The sequence below is a fragment of the Hirundo rustica genome, chromosome 12, assembly GCF_015227805.2.
Source record: "Hirundo rustica isolate bHirRus1 chromosome 12, bHirRus1.pri.v3, whole genome shotgun sequence".
NCBI lineage: Eukaryota > Metazoa > Chordata > Aves > Passeriformes > Hirundinidae > Hirundo > Hirundo rustica.
In genome coordinates, this window is record NC_053461.1 from 108224 (window position 1) to 121643 (window position 13420).

Sequence of the window (13420 nt, forward strand, 5' to 3'; positions counted from 1 at the left end):
GAGACAAAAAAGGTCTGGGCTGCCAGCATCCATGTGAAAGCAAGGAGATGTCCAGACAGGACAAAGGCATTTCAGTAGCCAATAGACATGCTACAAAACCCCATAAATGATGTTGTACACACACTCACATTTATAGCACTTAGGTGCCTGCTCTAGACTCTGTGTCTGAGAGCTAAAATGTAATGCTGCATCTGTTGAGATTCAACGTTGATGTCGGTGCCTCTTGTAGATAGGCCCCAGACCAGGGTTGTAACAGTCTTCTTCCAGGGATTTGTTGAACTGTTTATGTCCACACCACCTTCCCATGTTCCTGGTGCTCTGCTTGAACACCGCTGCTAAGGAGAGTGAACCACAGGATGCATTCCTGTGAAATAATAATGGTGCAAGGAGCTCCTCACAGTACACTGAGCCAGCTCTTGTTTGGCAGTTTGTTTGCTCTTTAGTTTTAATCAAAGTGGAAAGTGAGTTACTTTAAAATATGGGAGATTACTGCAGCAGCAATTACTTGTCTCCATGATGTTTTAGATTGACGAGTCCTGGTTTTGTTTGACGATTCACAGAAAGTGTCAGTGCTTGTATGTTGTAAAAAGCAAAGCACATACACAGCTTGAGTGGTGTGGAGAGAGCTGAAGAGCTTGGAATTAGATGTTGGGGTAAGGAAAAGTTGGGGGAAGGTGTTGAAAATCTGTCTTTAGTATTAATTTCTAATACAAAGATGGAGTTAGAGCAGGTGGCTTATCTCTTACAGCTGAATGCAGTCAGTGCTCATTTACATGCCATTTTAACTGCGTCTCTGCTAATATATTTCCCAGTTTTTAATAAAGCTGAGAAATTGTGATTTTTAATGCTGCATGTTTGTATTTCCTTAGTGTATTGACAATTCAATCTCTTGAGGTAGAAGTAGTTGATGTTTCTCTCTAAAGCCTCCTTCAATCACTTTTGTGTCACTTGTCTTGCTTCCTTGGAAGTTGTCATGTGGTCCTCATTGAATGCAGGGAAGAGGGAAAAAATATGGGCGTGCCCAGGTGTATTTGGTTACATCACTTTTTTTTTTTTTTTTTTTTTTTTTTTTCCTGGAACACAGCTTGAGTCACTGGTGAATTTACTTATAAATGGTACAAAAACTATTACATGCTGACCTTTACATAAATTGGTCTGTCAATTTTTTCTGCTGATATTTTTGCTTTTATAAAGAAGCTGTATTTTGCAGTTGGTACCTATGTGTATTTACTCATCTATCCCTATGTATTAACGTTGTCTCTGCAGAGTAAAAAGGCACCTATATGTAGACTTTAATTTTTTAAATTGTTCATGGTGCAAGTTAAGCAGCTTCCAGGCTCAGTGACAATGACTGTAGATAGAACAACCTCATACAGCTTTACCGCAGCCTTCCCACTAACTCAGTACTTTTAATTGTTTTAAATTTGATTTTTGATGGTGAGAACAATTAAATAAAGTACGCTTGCTGTTGAGAAGACAGCCACTACTTATAGCATAATCAGAGGAGATTAAAGTAGAATTCTGAAAGATGCTTGTTTTTAAGTGCTGTTCAGTCACCACTGGAGATTTGTTACTTGGACTTTGTATAAAGTAACAGATGGCACAGTTCAGGTGGCCATTTCACAACGCTGCTGTTGCTGCCCTCAGACCCTTTCCAACCCAAAGCTTAGAGCCACTGTAAGCAGAGGCAAAAGCAGTATGACTGCATGAGGTCTATTTGCTACGGGAGAACATCTCACTGACATTCAGACATCAGTACAGTTGCATCAGGCTTCACACTTCTGCTCTCCAAGGAGGCTGTTAATTATATGCCATCTGGAAAGGCACAAACATGAAGTGCTGAGTATGAGTTTTTAAGAACCCCAATGAGAAGCAGTTGTGGTTTTCTACAAGTTTAGTTGAAATTCATGTTTAAGAGTGTGTTTGTAAGCAGCTGCAAAGCTATCATTGCTGTAGAGGCTGGGCACAAGGGCTTGGATTGGAAGGTGTTTATAATAGAACCAGGATTGCTAAAGGTTGATGTATTTCACTGCAGATGCGATGAATATGTCACACAGCTGGATGAAATGCAGCGGCAACTTGCAGCAGCTGAAGATGAGAAGAAGACTCTAAACTCCTTGCTTCGGATGGCTATCCAACAGAAACTGGCCTTGACGCAGCGCCTGGAGCATTTGGAACTGGACCACGAGCAGTCCAAAAGGGTGCGCACAAAGTCTGCCTCCAAAGCCAAGGGCAGTAACCCCAGTGTAAGTCACGTTCGGTCCTGTGGAGACAGGTCTGAAGGATCTGTCTTGAACAACCAGGTGTTTTGTAGTGAGAAATACAAAATCTATTGTGACTAGGACACATGTCTAGAAAAACCATATTCTGCATCTTATTTTATGCTGTAACTGTCAGCGTAAATCCCCGTTATCTAACGTCACAGTGAGTTGACTCATACTAGTATATTGCTGAACCAGGTAATATAGACTGTATTACGGTGGTCGTAACTGTAACTAATGCATAAGTATGGGGATGCTATTAACAAGTTAATAGTGGAAAGCAGTTAGCTTTTTCCACAATTAACATGTCCGGGGTTTGCTGTTTATGGTAAGTGTTAAGAGTACACCTGATAGAGTATATATCTGGTGTTACTTACTGTAGTTTGTATAGCACAAATGTGATCCTTTCTCCAGGGTTGCAGCATACTTCAATAAATGCTTTCATAGGCAGAAACAAACAGAAAACCTTCCTTGTTACTGTGGCTTAAGTGGTGAAAATCAAAGGTTAAAATTAGAGCTATGTCTTGGGAATGCAAAGCATTTGGAAACTGAAGTCAAACTTAATTTGCCTGTTGTAGCAGATGTTAAATACTTGATGTTGTACCACCACTAACCAAAGTCCTAAAGCCTTTATAGGCTATAAAAGCTAGACAAAAACTTGGTACATTATCTACACTCTGTGTCCCTCTCTTCAGAGGGATAATCAGAAGAAGCTTGCACATTTATATTAAAAATATGCAATATTAACTCAATCTGATACGAAATTTAAAATGTTAATTGGGATTCTGCCTGGTAGACAGTTTCTCTTTAAGAAGTTATGTCCTGAAAGGATCTGTGTGGTCTTATGTTGCTCCTTGCAAGCATAACACTTTGGAAAGAACCCGTGTGAGATATCCTGTACAGGAGAGAACCTGTAGCCACACAATATGTATGTGTAGAAATAATGTGACTATGGTCTAGCGTTGTTCGTCACAGTTTTTCTCAGCTCTCAATATTAACCTAAATAGGTAGCATTTCAGAGCTCTTACCGTTTTTTTTTTAGTACACAGAAGATACTGCATTCCATATGCGAGCCATGTGTTTCACAGGGCTCCACATTAGAGGCACAGGAAATTGATCCAGATCATCCTGCTAATAATGTTTTATGAAGTAGCTTAGTGAACTTACTAATCTTTAGAAACAAACAAACCTTTGTCTGATACAGAACTTTTAAGGGGCCTTTTTACCCGCTTAATTACAATAAGCTTGATAGTATAAAGTGTACTTTCTAATTGGTGCCTACATAAGAGAAGAAGATTGAAAATGTTGCTTCTAAAATTGTGGAAAATTTGTGGAGCATTGAAAGGCACAGTTCTTTGTTTAACCCGGAGTTTGAAGTGCCTAGCCTCAGACTTTATTTTAATGTAAAGCCCTGTTCATTTTGTACCCTTTCAAATACTTTTGTATGCCTGTAGTGTTACAAAAAGAAATGTGAGCCTGTGCTGGTGAGTGCTTGAGAGTGTGGTTCCCAAAGCCATTCTAACCCTGTGCTGTGGTTGTGCTCCCCTGCCTGTCCCTGTTGATACTCACAGCTTGCTCTGTGCGCACGCAGGAGATACGCCAGTGCTAACAGAATCTAATAAGAGCATGGCTGGTTTTCCCACTGAGGGGAAACCATGGGAGATTTTGGCTTCCCAGATATTTTTAGGCATGTTGGGGGGAAGTGTTCTAAATTAATATAGTGAGATTTGAAACAAATGGAACTTTGCTACAAAGCTGGGAACCATGGAAATGCTGCAGCACAGAGCCAAATTGTGTTTATTGATCTTGAAGAAAAAAAACCTCAAGTGATTAAATTCTAATACATTTTAAAACATGACTGCTTGGGGTTTAAACAAATTTCAATTCTGGTTTTAGAAACTAGGCCCTGTGTGTCTGTTATTGCTTCTTTTAGAAAATACTGAAGTCTCCTGAATTTGAGCTTTAATATTGCTAACTAGCAGGCTTGATATTTTAGAAGAGACATCTTTTGTAATTTTCAATCCTGCTTTTCTCTTTGCTGCACAATCTTCCAAAAGGCCTTTATTCTTCTCATTCCTACATTAAGTACAATTTAAAAATACACGGCGAAAGCAGGCCTTTGAGTGCTAACTTTCTCTGCTCTAATAGACTCAGTAACAATTCTGCTTCCACCATAGTAGGGAGCTTTAACACAGTTCTCACTGCTTCCATGTCTCTAGTGACAGTACTTCTGTGAAATACTGATGGCAAAAAGGTAAGCTGGAGAAACTAATTGAGTGCATTATTAGGTTTCTTTTCAAATTAGTTGGAATTTTCTGTAACAATTTTGGTGTTACCAGACAGTGACTACTGCTTTCAGGCTTGGCTTATTCTTTCAGTTCCAAGTATAAACAATTTTGCTATTAGCCCAATAGCCATAGTGATAATTTCCATCTTCAGTCATTTCTGCAAATATTTAAAAAACCCTAAGAACCAGCCTGACTGCTGTTTGAGTCTCTCACCTGTATGGTTTATCCTGTCAGAAAAAGAACTATTGAATGGTGTAAAGTGACTTGATCCTGCTGTTTGTATTTTTAGGTAATATTTAAGACTGAGTCTTTTAATTATTGATTAACATTTTCTTGAGATTTTCATTTGCTGTAAGTCTTTCATATCAGTCTCAGTGGGTTAGAGTAAAGCATGGAAAATTTCTTAAACCATCACCTACCTCTGTAAGCAGGCTGTTCTGAATGATTCTCTGCATAGGGCCTGCATGATATACTGACCTGCATGTTTCTGGAGAACCTAAAGCTTCACTGAAAACAGTTCTCGCACGCTCACTGCTTTTAACTTATGCTTGAAGAGCAAAGCTTTATTCAGTACTTGTAAGAATCCTTCTTCCTGCAAAGCTATTGCTTCCAGGCTGCGCCCACAAAGTCTTGTTCACCCAGTGGGAAGGTATCTGCGAGCTGGAGTGGCTGCTGTTCCCCCAGCCAGCTAATAGACCCACAGCCAACTAACCTGCCTGTGCAGCACATGGATGGGGTTAGGTTTTCAGTTGATTTAGAAATAAACACTGATTTTTTTTTTCCTAATGCTATTTTATTTTTCCATTTTTCAGCTTTAGAGTAGTCCCTGGAGAAGGCCTTTCCAACAGTGCAACAGCATTTCTTAGCCCTCCTCACTGTGGTTCAAAGTGGTGGCCCATTGCACACAGAATGGAAACCACTGACCTGATCCTAACTTTTGAAAACACCTTTTCCTATATACTGCCTGAAACCTTCCCTTACTGCCTGAAGTTATAAAACAAACAAGCTTTACCTATAAGTGCTGCTGCAGTAAGAAACCTTACAAGTGCTGAAGAAACCTACTTCAAATGTAATGCTCACCATATTAGTCTTTACTCTCCTAGAAATGTTGGATGGGGGAATTTACTTCATTGCAGATGCTCATTTTTTACCTGATTGCTAAACCTGTGCACTTTTGATATTTTTCTTCAGCTTCTTTAATTCCTTATGTAGATGAGTTTATATAAATGCAGTTGTTTGTGCTCATAGTCTCTCTCCAATTTGAAAGTTGTGACTTATGAATTATATCAGCATGTGGCAGAGATTTGGGGGGGGCTCTAGATTGTGATTAGAAAAGAGTTTGAACAAAAAGCAGGAGCTCTGCTAAACTATGTGCTGTGCTTCAGCATCTTTTTTTTTTTTTATTAAAATGTTATGCTTTATATGTTTAAATTACTGATTTTTTTTAACTGCCATGTTCATTAAGAAATCCAGGGTATTCAAATTCTGGGGTTTTTTTCATACTGTATTATTATTCTTAGGAATAGTTCAATGTAACAAGAAGAAAACTTGACTGTGCTCTGGTTAAAATAGTAATAGGCACTTGAAAAATATTAAATAAGTAGTATTACATAAAAATTCCAGAATTCCTGGGTTTTAGGTAGTTGAAGTATTATCGATTAACAGAATTTTATACAACTATACCATTTAAATTCCAAATTGGAATTGTTTTGTTACTTTTTCATTTTATTGTGCCAAATTATGGTACATTTAGAAAGAAAAATTCTAAAGTGGTCAGTGATTGGGTGTTATCTGCCAGCGCCTTTCTGTCACTCATTATTGCCAGTAGTGCCTTTGATCATTTTGAAGGGAGACTCTTAGAGTAGTGTAGGCTAAGTCCTGTCACTTAGGAGGAATGGAATGGCTGTTTTGGAATTTGTTAAAGATGTGGAGCAATAAGTGAAAAGTGAACTCCCGTTTCGCACATTTTTAATGGTAGGCTTACTATAGAGTTTATATATTCAAGGAATTGTAAAAAATTCTGTTAGTCAATGATATTTCATCATGCAAATCCTTGCGAATTCAGGGGTATAGAGGGGAAAAAAATCAAAACCACAAACCTGAACAAACCCAACTGCACTTTGGGAACCAAATGGACTCATGTTGAGCAGATGAGCAGTGTATGACCACATTCATGGTATCAGTCCGGGAACGCATTGGGAATGTCGCTGTCTGTGGGTGGTGGTGGGGGCAGGAGCCACAGCGCTGTGTGCAGATGTGAACCACAGCACATCGGGATCTCTTTTGCATGTTGTATCTAATTGTGATTTCAGCAAACAGAAACAGAGAAGCGCATCAACAAGCCATGCCAGGTTCTCAATGGCTTGCCGAGGCTCACGTGGATAATTAAATTGGTACTTGCTGGAGGGGAGCCTTCCCACTTCTCAAAAAAAGAACAAATTGAACTAATATTGACAGTGCAGAAAAGAGTTCTGTTTGCTGGGAAAAGCATTATTATTCCTAGATGTGGGGACTTTTATTTACATTTTCTGTTACACTATTGATTCATAAGAAATATTGTTGCATTTAAAATTACTACATTTGTATGTGGGTATTTATTTGAAATGATGTCAAAGTACTGTATTATGTTCTATGTGCATTACCTTTTAGTGGTGGGTTGGTCTCCATTTAACGTCCTGTGCATGTATTCTTGCCAAGTAACCTTTACACAGATCTGAAAAACAGAAAAGTTAAACTTCTTAAAAGGATAACCGTGTGTTAATTGGATAACCTTAGGAGGAGGGGTGGAAGTCAAAACACTGCTTCCAGATTAATAAAACAGTTTTTAATCTAGGAAAGCAATGTGCCTGCGTAAAGGTAGTCACATTGGCAGGAACAATAAAAGACAAAAGGAACTGCGTGTTCTGCTTGTTGGTTTTGTGGTTTGAGAAGGTGCTGGTTTAAGTCGTCTGCTGAAGGGATTTTCAGCCGGGGCCTAAATAAATACTGATTTTTATCTGAAAGAAACTGAATACGTCACATGAAATTTTCTGCAGAACTAGAAAATTAATTATTTGTGCTACATTCAGGGGGCACCATCCTCTCCTATTCCATGACATCTTCATGGATTAGTTTTGGCCTGGATCAGACCGGTTTAATGTGTATCACTGAATAGCCTTGCAAACACTTGTACTACTGATACAGGGAAGGTAAGAGTAGGACTAAGGCTGTGGTGACAAGTCATCCTGAAATTACATCTTAATTTCTCATATACTCTCCAAAATACTCACATATTCGTAGGGCTCCATCCAGCCTCACCCTGAACATGTCCCTGGAAGTATTTCCTGGCCCGGCAGTGTTCCCTAAGCACCGTGTTCAAGTGGAGATGCCCCTGCTCATGGCGGGGGGCTGGAAGAAGATAGTCTTTGAAATCCCTTCCAACCTGTCAGGGATTCTATGAAAATGCATTGATGTTTGTCCAGTAGAATTAGCAAACAAACTCACAAAAATCCTGCAAAGGAGAATGCCACAACTCTGAGGGCAAGGCTGGGGTTTGCCCTATCAATACAAAGATGTTCCTGGATTAATGACATCATATTGTCTCCTAGAAACATTAAATATGGTTTTATACTCTAGTTTAACAACTCTTGTGCCCCCAGGTAGGATTCTCAGAACCATTCTGCTGATTGTTTCTCTTACCTGGTAGCAGTCAGCTGCATGAAACCAGCTCATCAACATAATTTATAGCTGGAGCACAAGATGCCAGTTTTTCCCTAGGCATTGTAAACACTTGCTCAGGGGTATGCAGTGAAGTAGCAGAGCATGTGTGCGGGGATACTTGCCCTGCTTGTAGACATCTGCATTATCTATAAGAGGAGCTTTACCTGCAGGACAATCTACAGAAGAAATATGTAAATCCATCTGCACGCACGTGAGAGCTGACCTGTGAAACAGTAAAACAGGGTGATTCAAGAAGAATAGTAAGAAAGAAAATGAGAAGACAGCCAAAGGAGAGTATTTACATTAAAAGCTTGTCTAGTGAATGGCTATTGACTAAAACATTAATTTCTTTGACTCTTTTCTGTATAGAAGAATTCCCTCCCTAAGCCCTGGGGGAAATGTTGCCTCTGCAGAGATGGAGGGTGGGTTCAGCATTCCAGCTGCAGATAAGGCTGGAGTTAGGTCTCTGGGAGAGGAATCTGCCAGCAAATGTCACACTCCTGCTTGCTATGGAGTTAGTAATTCAGCAGTGATCCTTTGTTTCTTCCAAATGAGGCTTGAAAACAAATTGCTCACTTCCAGAAAGAGGAACAGGGCAGATTTCTGGATGTACGGAGATGCCTAATGATCAGGCACCTGGAAGTTCCCAGGTACCTGGTTTTGTAGGATGAAGGCAATGAAAATTAAGGCAGAGGTGCTTTTTGGAGATCTCAGTAGACAACATGGTAAAATTCAGCTAGACAAATATTTACAGTAGTTAGTGTTTCAAAAATTTATTTACATTCTTGTAATTTTTAAAGGCTGATGTAGTAGATGGACCTACAGGATGAGGAAAAGGTATTTTTGCATCTTCAAGAACTTTGAAGAAATAATTAAAAACGATAAAGGTCACCTCTGGGAGCTCATAACCAAGCGAAGCAGCTAGTTAATGATTATTCGGAGTATATTATTATTTTTGAGTGCTATTTTGAATGTTTATCTACAAAAGCTTCAAGCAAACATTCATTAGTCGTTGTTGGGAAAATCACTCATATTCAAACCACTCAAAAGATAGGTTCATCTGTCCTTTCCCAGGAAAGGAGGGGAAGATGCTGCTTCCCAGTGCAAATTTCTCCAAGAAGGAGCTATCACAGCTGGGGAGGGAGCGGGGGGAACGTTTTTCCTCATCCTCATATCTCAGACGTAACATGCCGCTTACCCAGCCCTGTGACTTTGGGACGTGCTGCTCCTGGACTAAGCCATCAGCTTTGCTAGTTATCAGGTGAAGGGGTTGCAAAATGCCCTAGCAGCTATTTAAAAAATTAAAAAAAACCATGAAAGCCAGCTAACAAGCTGGATCTGGTTCTAGATGTTAGAGTACTTTTGAAGCAAAGGTAATACTGAGCGGGAGAAGTGTAATGAAAGCTGATTTTTGTGACTAGGCTGAAGAAAACCTTTAAAAGGAAAGAGAAAAATTTTAAAATTTAGACCAAATCTATATTGACATTTAAGTAGGACAATGTATGTAATGTGTTACTTACAGGTGAAAGTTACATACATAAGCAAAGCTTGGAGATGAGGTGAGTGTAAGGCAGGCTGAGGTGAATTAGTGCATGTCCAGACCTCCACCAACCTCATGAGAATAAAGATTTAACTAAGCTGAAAATGTCTTTCAAGGCAGAACCCCCAAATACTGTAGCTTTTGACTGAATCGTGTCATATTAGAAGGACACTCTGTGTAGGCCAAATGTATCCATGTGATTCTCTTTATGTTGCAAGAATTTTGAACAATTTTATATATTTGGAGCATCTCTGTTTCCTTTTAAAATAAATGTCAGTAGATGGACATTTGGGCTGTGAATATCCTGGGCTAAAATATTATTGCAGGCTTAACAGGCAGGAGAAAATTCCACACTGATGACTTACTATATGGTTTTAAAGCAATCATAAGAGGAAAAAAATGCCAAAAGTACAAAACTTTTAAAAATGAATTCTCACTAGCAAATACATGATCCATTCCAAATAACAGCATTTTAAAATCTTCTTTTGAAACTGATCATTTCTGCTTTTCAAACAGCAGCCTATTTGAGAAATTACAATTCTCCATTATTAAGTTTAAGGTGAGAATAAGAAACAATTCATTTAACTACACACTTCTTCATATTGCTTGACATAGTTTGTTCTATATCTTCTCCACAAAATTTACTCCCTATTTTTTACACAGAAATTTACAGTTCAACATTGTCTCAGCATTCAGATACATGCTAACTTAAATTTAGGGAAAACACTCAATTTGGCAGTTCCATAATAACAAATATTTTCCCCTTAATTTCTGGTGGTGAGACTGCTCCTAACTATGACAGTTACTTCTAATTATATTGACTAAACATTCAGGCAGCTTCTACTAATCTCAAATGTTGCTTAGCTTTTTTTCCTCTGCAGTTTCTACCCTGGGATTCAAATTAATGCAACTCAAAACTTTATCAAGAGATAATGAATGAAATATTTGATCGAGCAGTGAAACATCAGCTTTCTGCTATTGCCAGATGAACAACAAACCTTTATTGAGCCACGTATCAGAGTCCTAGAGCCGGAGCAGAAATCTCTCTCCAGATGTCTCTGTCAGGGAGCAGAATGCTGACGTGCCATGGACAGCGTCAGAGGGAGGTTTTATCGTGTGATCTTACCTGGCTCTAAGGAGTACCCTAAAATTACCCTGCCTTATTAAGATGGGAAAAGCATTAATTCTTTTTAGCTGGTATTTAAGAGGTTGTTTAGTAACAGGTCTCAAAAATAATATTCAGTTTGTCAAAGTAAGTTCCTTGTGGTTTTGTCTTTCTCCATAGGGGCAGAATTCCCAGTTACCATCTCTCACCAATACACATAATTACCCAGTTGCTGAATGTGCAGAGCAACTCCCTTTGGAAGTCAGCTCGGAGAATAACATTGGCTGTGGTCTACATGAAGGGAGGAGAATGCGTGGTGGGAGCTGAAAAATATTAAGAAACATAAAAGGGATATGAGCCTTATGCCTGAACATGCAGAATAGAATTACTGGCAGCTGTGTGTGATCAGAAAGCAGTTCTGGGAGAGAACACGAGATGGCAGTGCCAGACAGGGCCAGGGACACCGGAGAGCGCCAGGCAGCACCAGCCAGCAGGGCTTACCTGTTCACAGGACCCTCTTCTGCTTCAAGGAAAATGGGAGCTGAGAGCAGATCAAAGCTGGTCACACTTCTTCCACACTAAAAGATTTGACTTTTGTCTCAAGAATTCTCCCGTTCACCCCTGCCCTTCTTTTCGTTCAGGTTTGCCATGGTTACCCATGGTTTTGTACAGCTCACCTTAGATGTATTTCTTGCCCTTTCAGCATGTCACTGGCTTGGCAGCTCAGGAGTATGGAGCTTTATAAATGGATGCCAGTGCTGCAAGTGATTATCCAGAGTCACATGACAGAAAATAAAGGGAATCACAGTTGTGAAGAAGTTTTCAGGGTTTTTTTTTTTGGTGTGTGTGTGGGTTTTTTTGTTTGTTTGTTTGTTTGTTTTTTTATTACTCTGGTAACCCAGTTCACTTCCTGAGTATTCATCGTGTGTCCGTATGTCACATAACTACTCTGGACTCGCGCAGGATCTGTTGTGCATAGAACTTGCCCTGCTTTTTAATTTCAATGCATAGCAGGAATGGGTTGGGGCAGCAAAAGCTGTCTTCAGCTGTGCGCTAGGTCACAGGTTTGACAGAGTGGTTGGCAACCAGTGAGAGTTTGGTCTGCACCTTCCCCTTTGCACATCCATAACGGTGAGTCTGAAAGCACTGCCTCAATCAGCATGGCCAAGATTTCATCCCAGCTGAGTCCAGCAGCCAGTGGCCAGTAATTACTCCCAGTGGTATACCTGCTAAAATTGCTAAAATGGGTGCAAATTCTCACTAGTAGACCAACCTGCTACATGAAAAGTCATAAATAATGATACTATTTAATCAAAAATTAAAGGCTAATAGCAGTCCTGGAAAGATTTGATTTCTCTCGGAGATTTGAAGGTACTCCACCAGAAACTCCACTCTTGGATCTGCAGTTCATCTCCAAACTGTATTTTTTAACTTGTGAGTGAAGTCATATGCTGGAACAGTTGCTGCTGGTGGAAAAGTATTTAATCCTCGCAAATGAATTGCTAGGTAAAGGCCACACTACTTAAACCTGCCTTTGCTCATCAGAGTGACAGCTAAGAAAATACAGGTATGAAGACAGATAGTCTAACATCGCCTGTCTAGTAAGTATACCCAAAATGTCTGCACAAGGTAAAAACTAAATCTTGTATATATTTTGGGAGATAAATATCTAGAAATAAAAGTGGTTTGGCTAAAAAGCCACTCACAAATTCTGACTTTCAAGGAAGTTCAGGCTTTATGTAATTGTACATATATATATGTGTGTGTGTGTATATATATGTGTGTGTGTATATATATATATATATCTATGGGTTGGAATGAGATGATCTTTAAGATTACTTCCAACCCAAACCATTCTATGATTCTTTGATTTTAAAAACTTTTTTTGGGAAAAAGTCACATGAGGTGTTTGTGCTGATCCACCATACCCAATACATTTCTGTGCGAGGATTGGCCCACTGACTCCTTGAAGACAGGAGATGCAAACTGACTGTGCTTAGTTAAAAGCACTTAGAGGTACCTCTGTGCTTTTTCCTTTTGACTAATGGGATTGGTGTTCCTGGAAGTCACTGATTGTGAAATGCATCACCCTTGATGCATTATTCAATTCATAAAGCATATCTTGTTTTTGAAGGTAATGCAAAAGTCAGTGTTGTTTAAAAGTATTTAATTGAATGTTGACAAGCTATAGCTCCTCATTTACTTTATAATGTGATACAGGAATAAATTATAAACATAGGAGCTGAAAGGATCTTCTGGATCACTGAGTTCGCCCCCACTGCTGCAAATTAATGTGCATATCTGACAAGCTGACAGCTTTAAGTAATTTAAAAACATAAATGCAAACCCACAGTAAATAGAACCTTATCTATGCACAGATGTTTCTATAACACTACTATGCACTGTCATACCCTGGTATTCTGGCAACAGCCAGTAAACAGAGAGACGCTCACTGACCTCACCCAGGTGAGGATTCTGCTGTCTGTCACACATGTTGGCTATTAGCTAGAGGTCAGCAACCCCTCCT

General features: G+C 39.4%; 1 protein-coding gene across 2 annotated transcripts in view; it reads left to right on the forward strand.

Moving 5' to 3' along the window:
• Positions 1–7443, forward strand: part of BICD2 (BICD cargo adaptor 2) — a 45472-nt gene extending 38029 nt beyond the window's left edge. The window contains exons 7-8 of one of the 2 annotated variants that reach the window (XM_040076196.1): positions 2036–2246; positions 5362–7443. In XM_040076196.1, the coding sequence (XP_039932130.1) occupies positions 2036–2246; positions 5362–5367 (217 nt within the window). In that variant the 3' untranslated portion in view covers positions 5368–7443. Of the gene's footprint in view, positions 1–2035 lie in introns of both variants that reach the window. The other variant, XM_040076195.1, reaches the window with a different exon arrangement.
• Positions 7444–13420: the final 5977 nt, after the last annotated feature.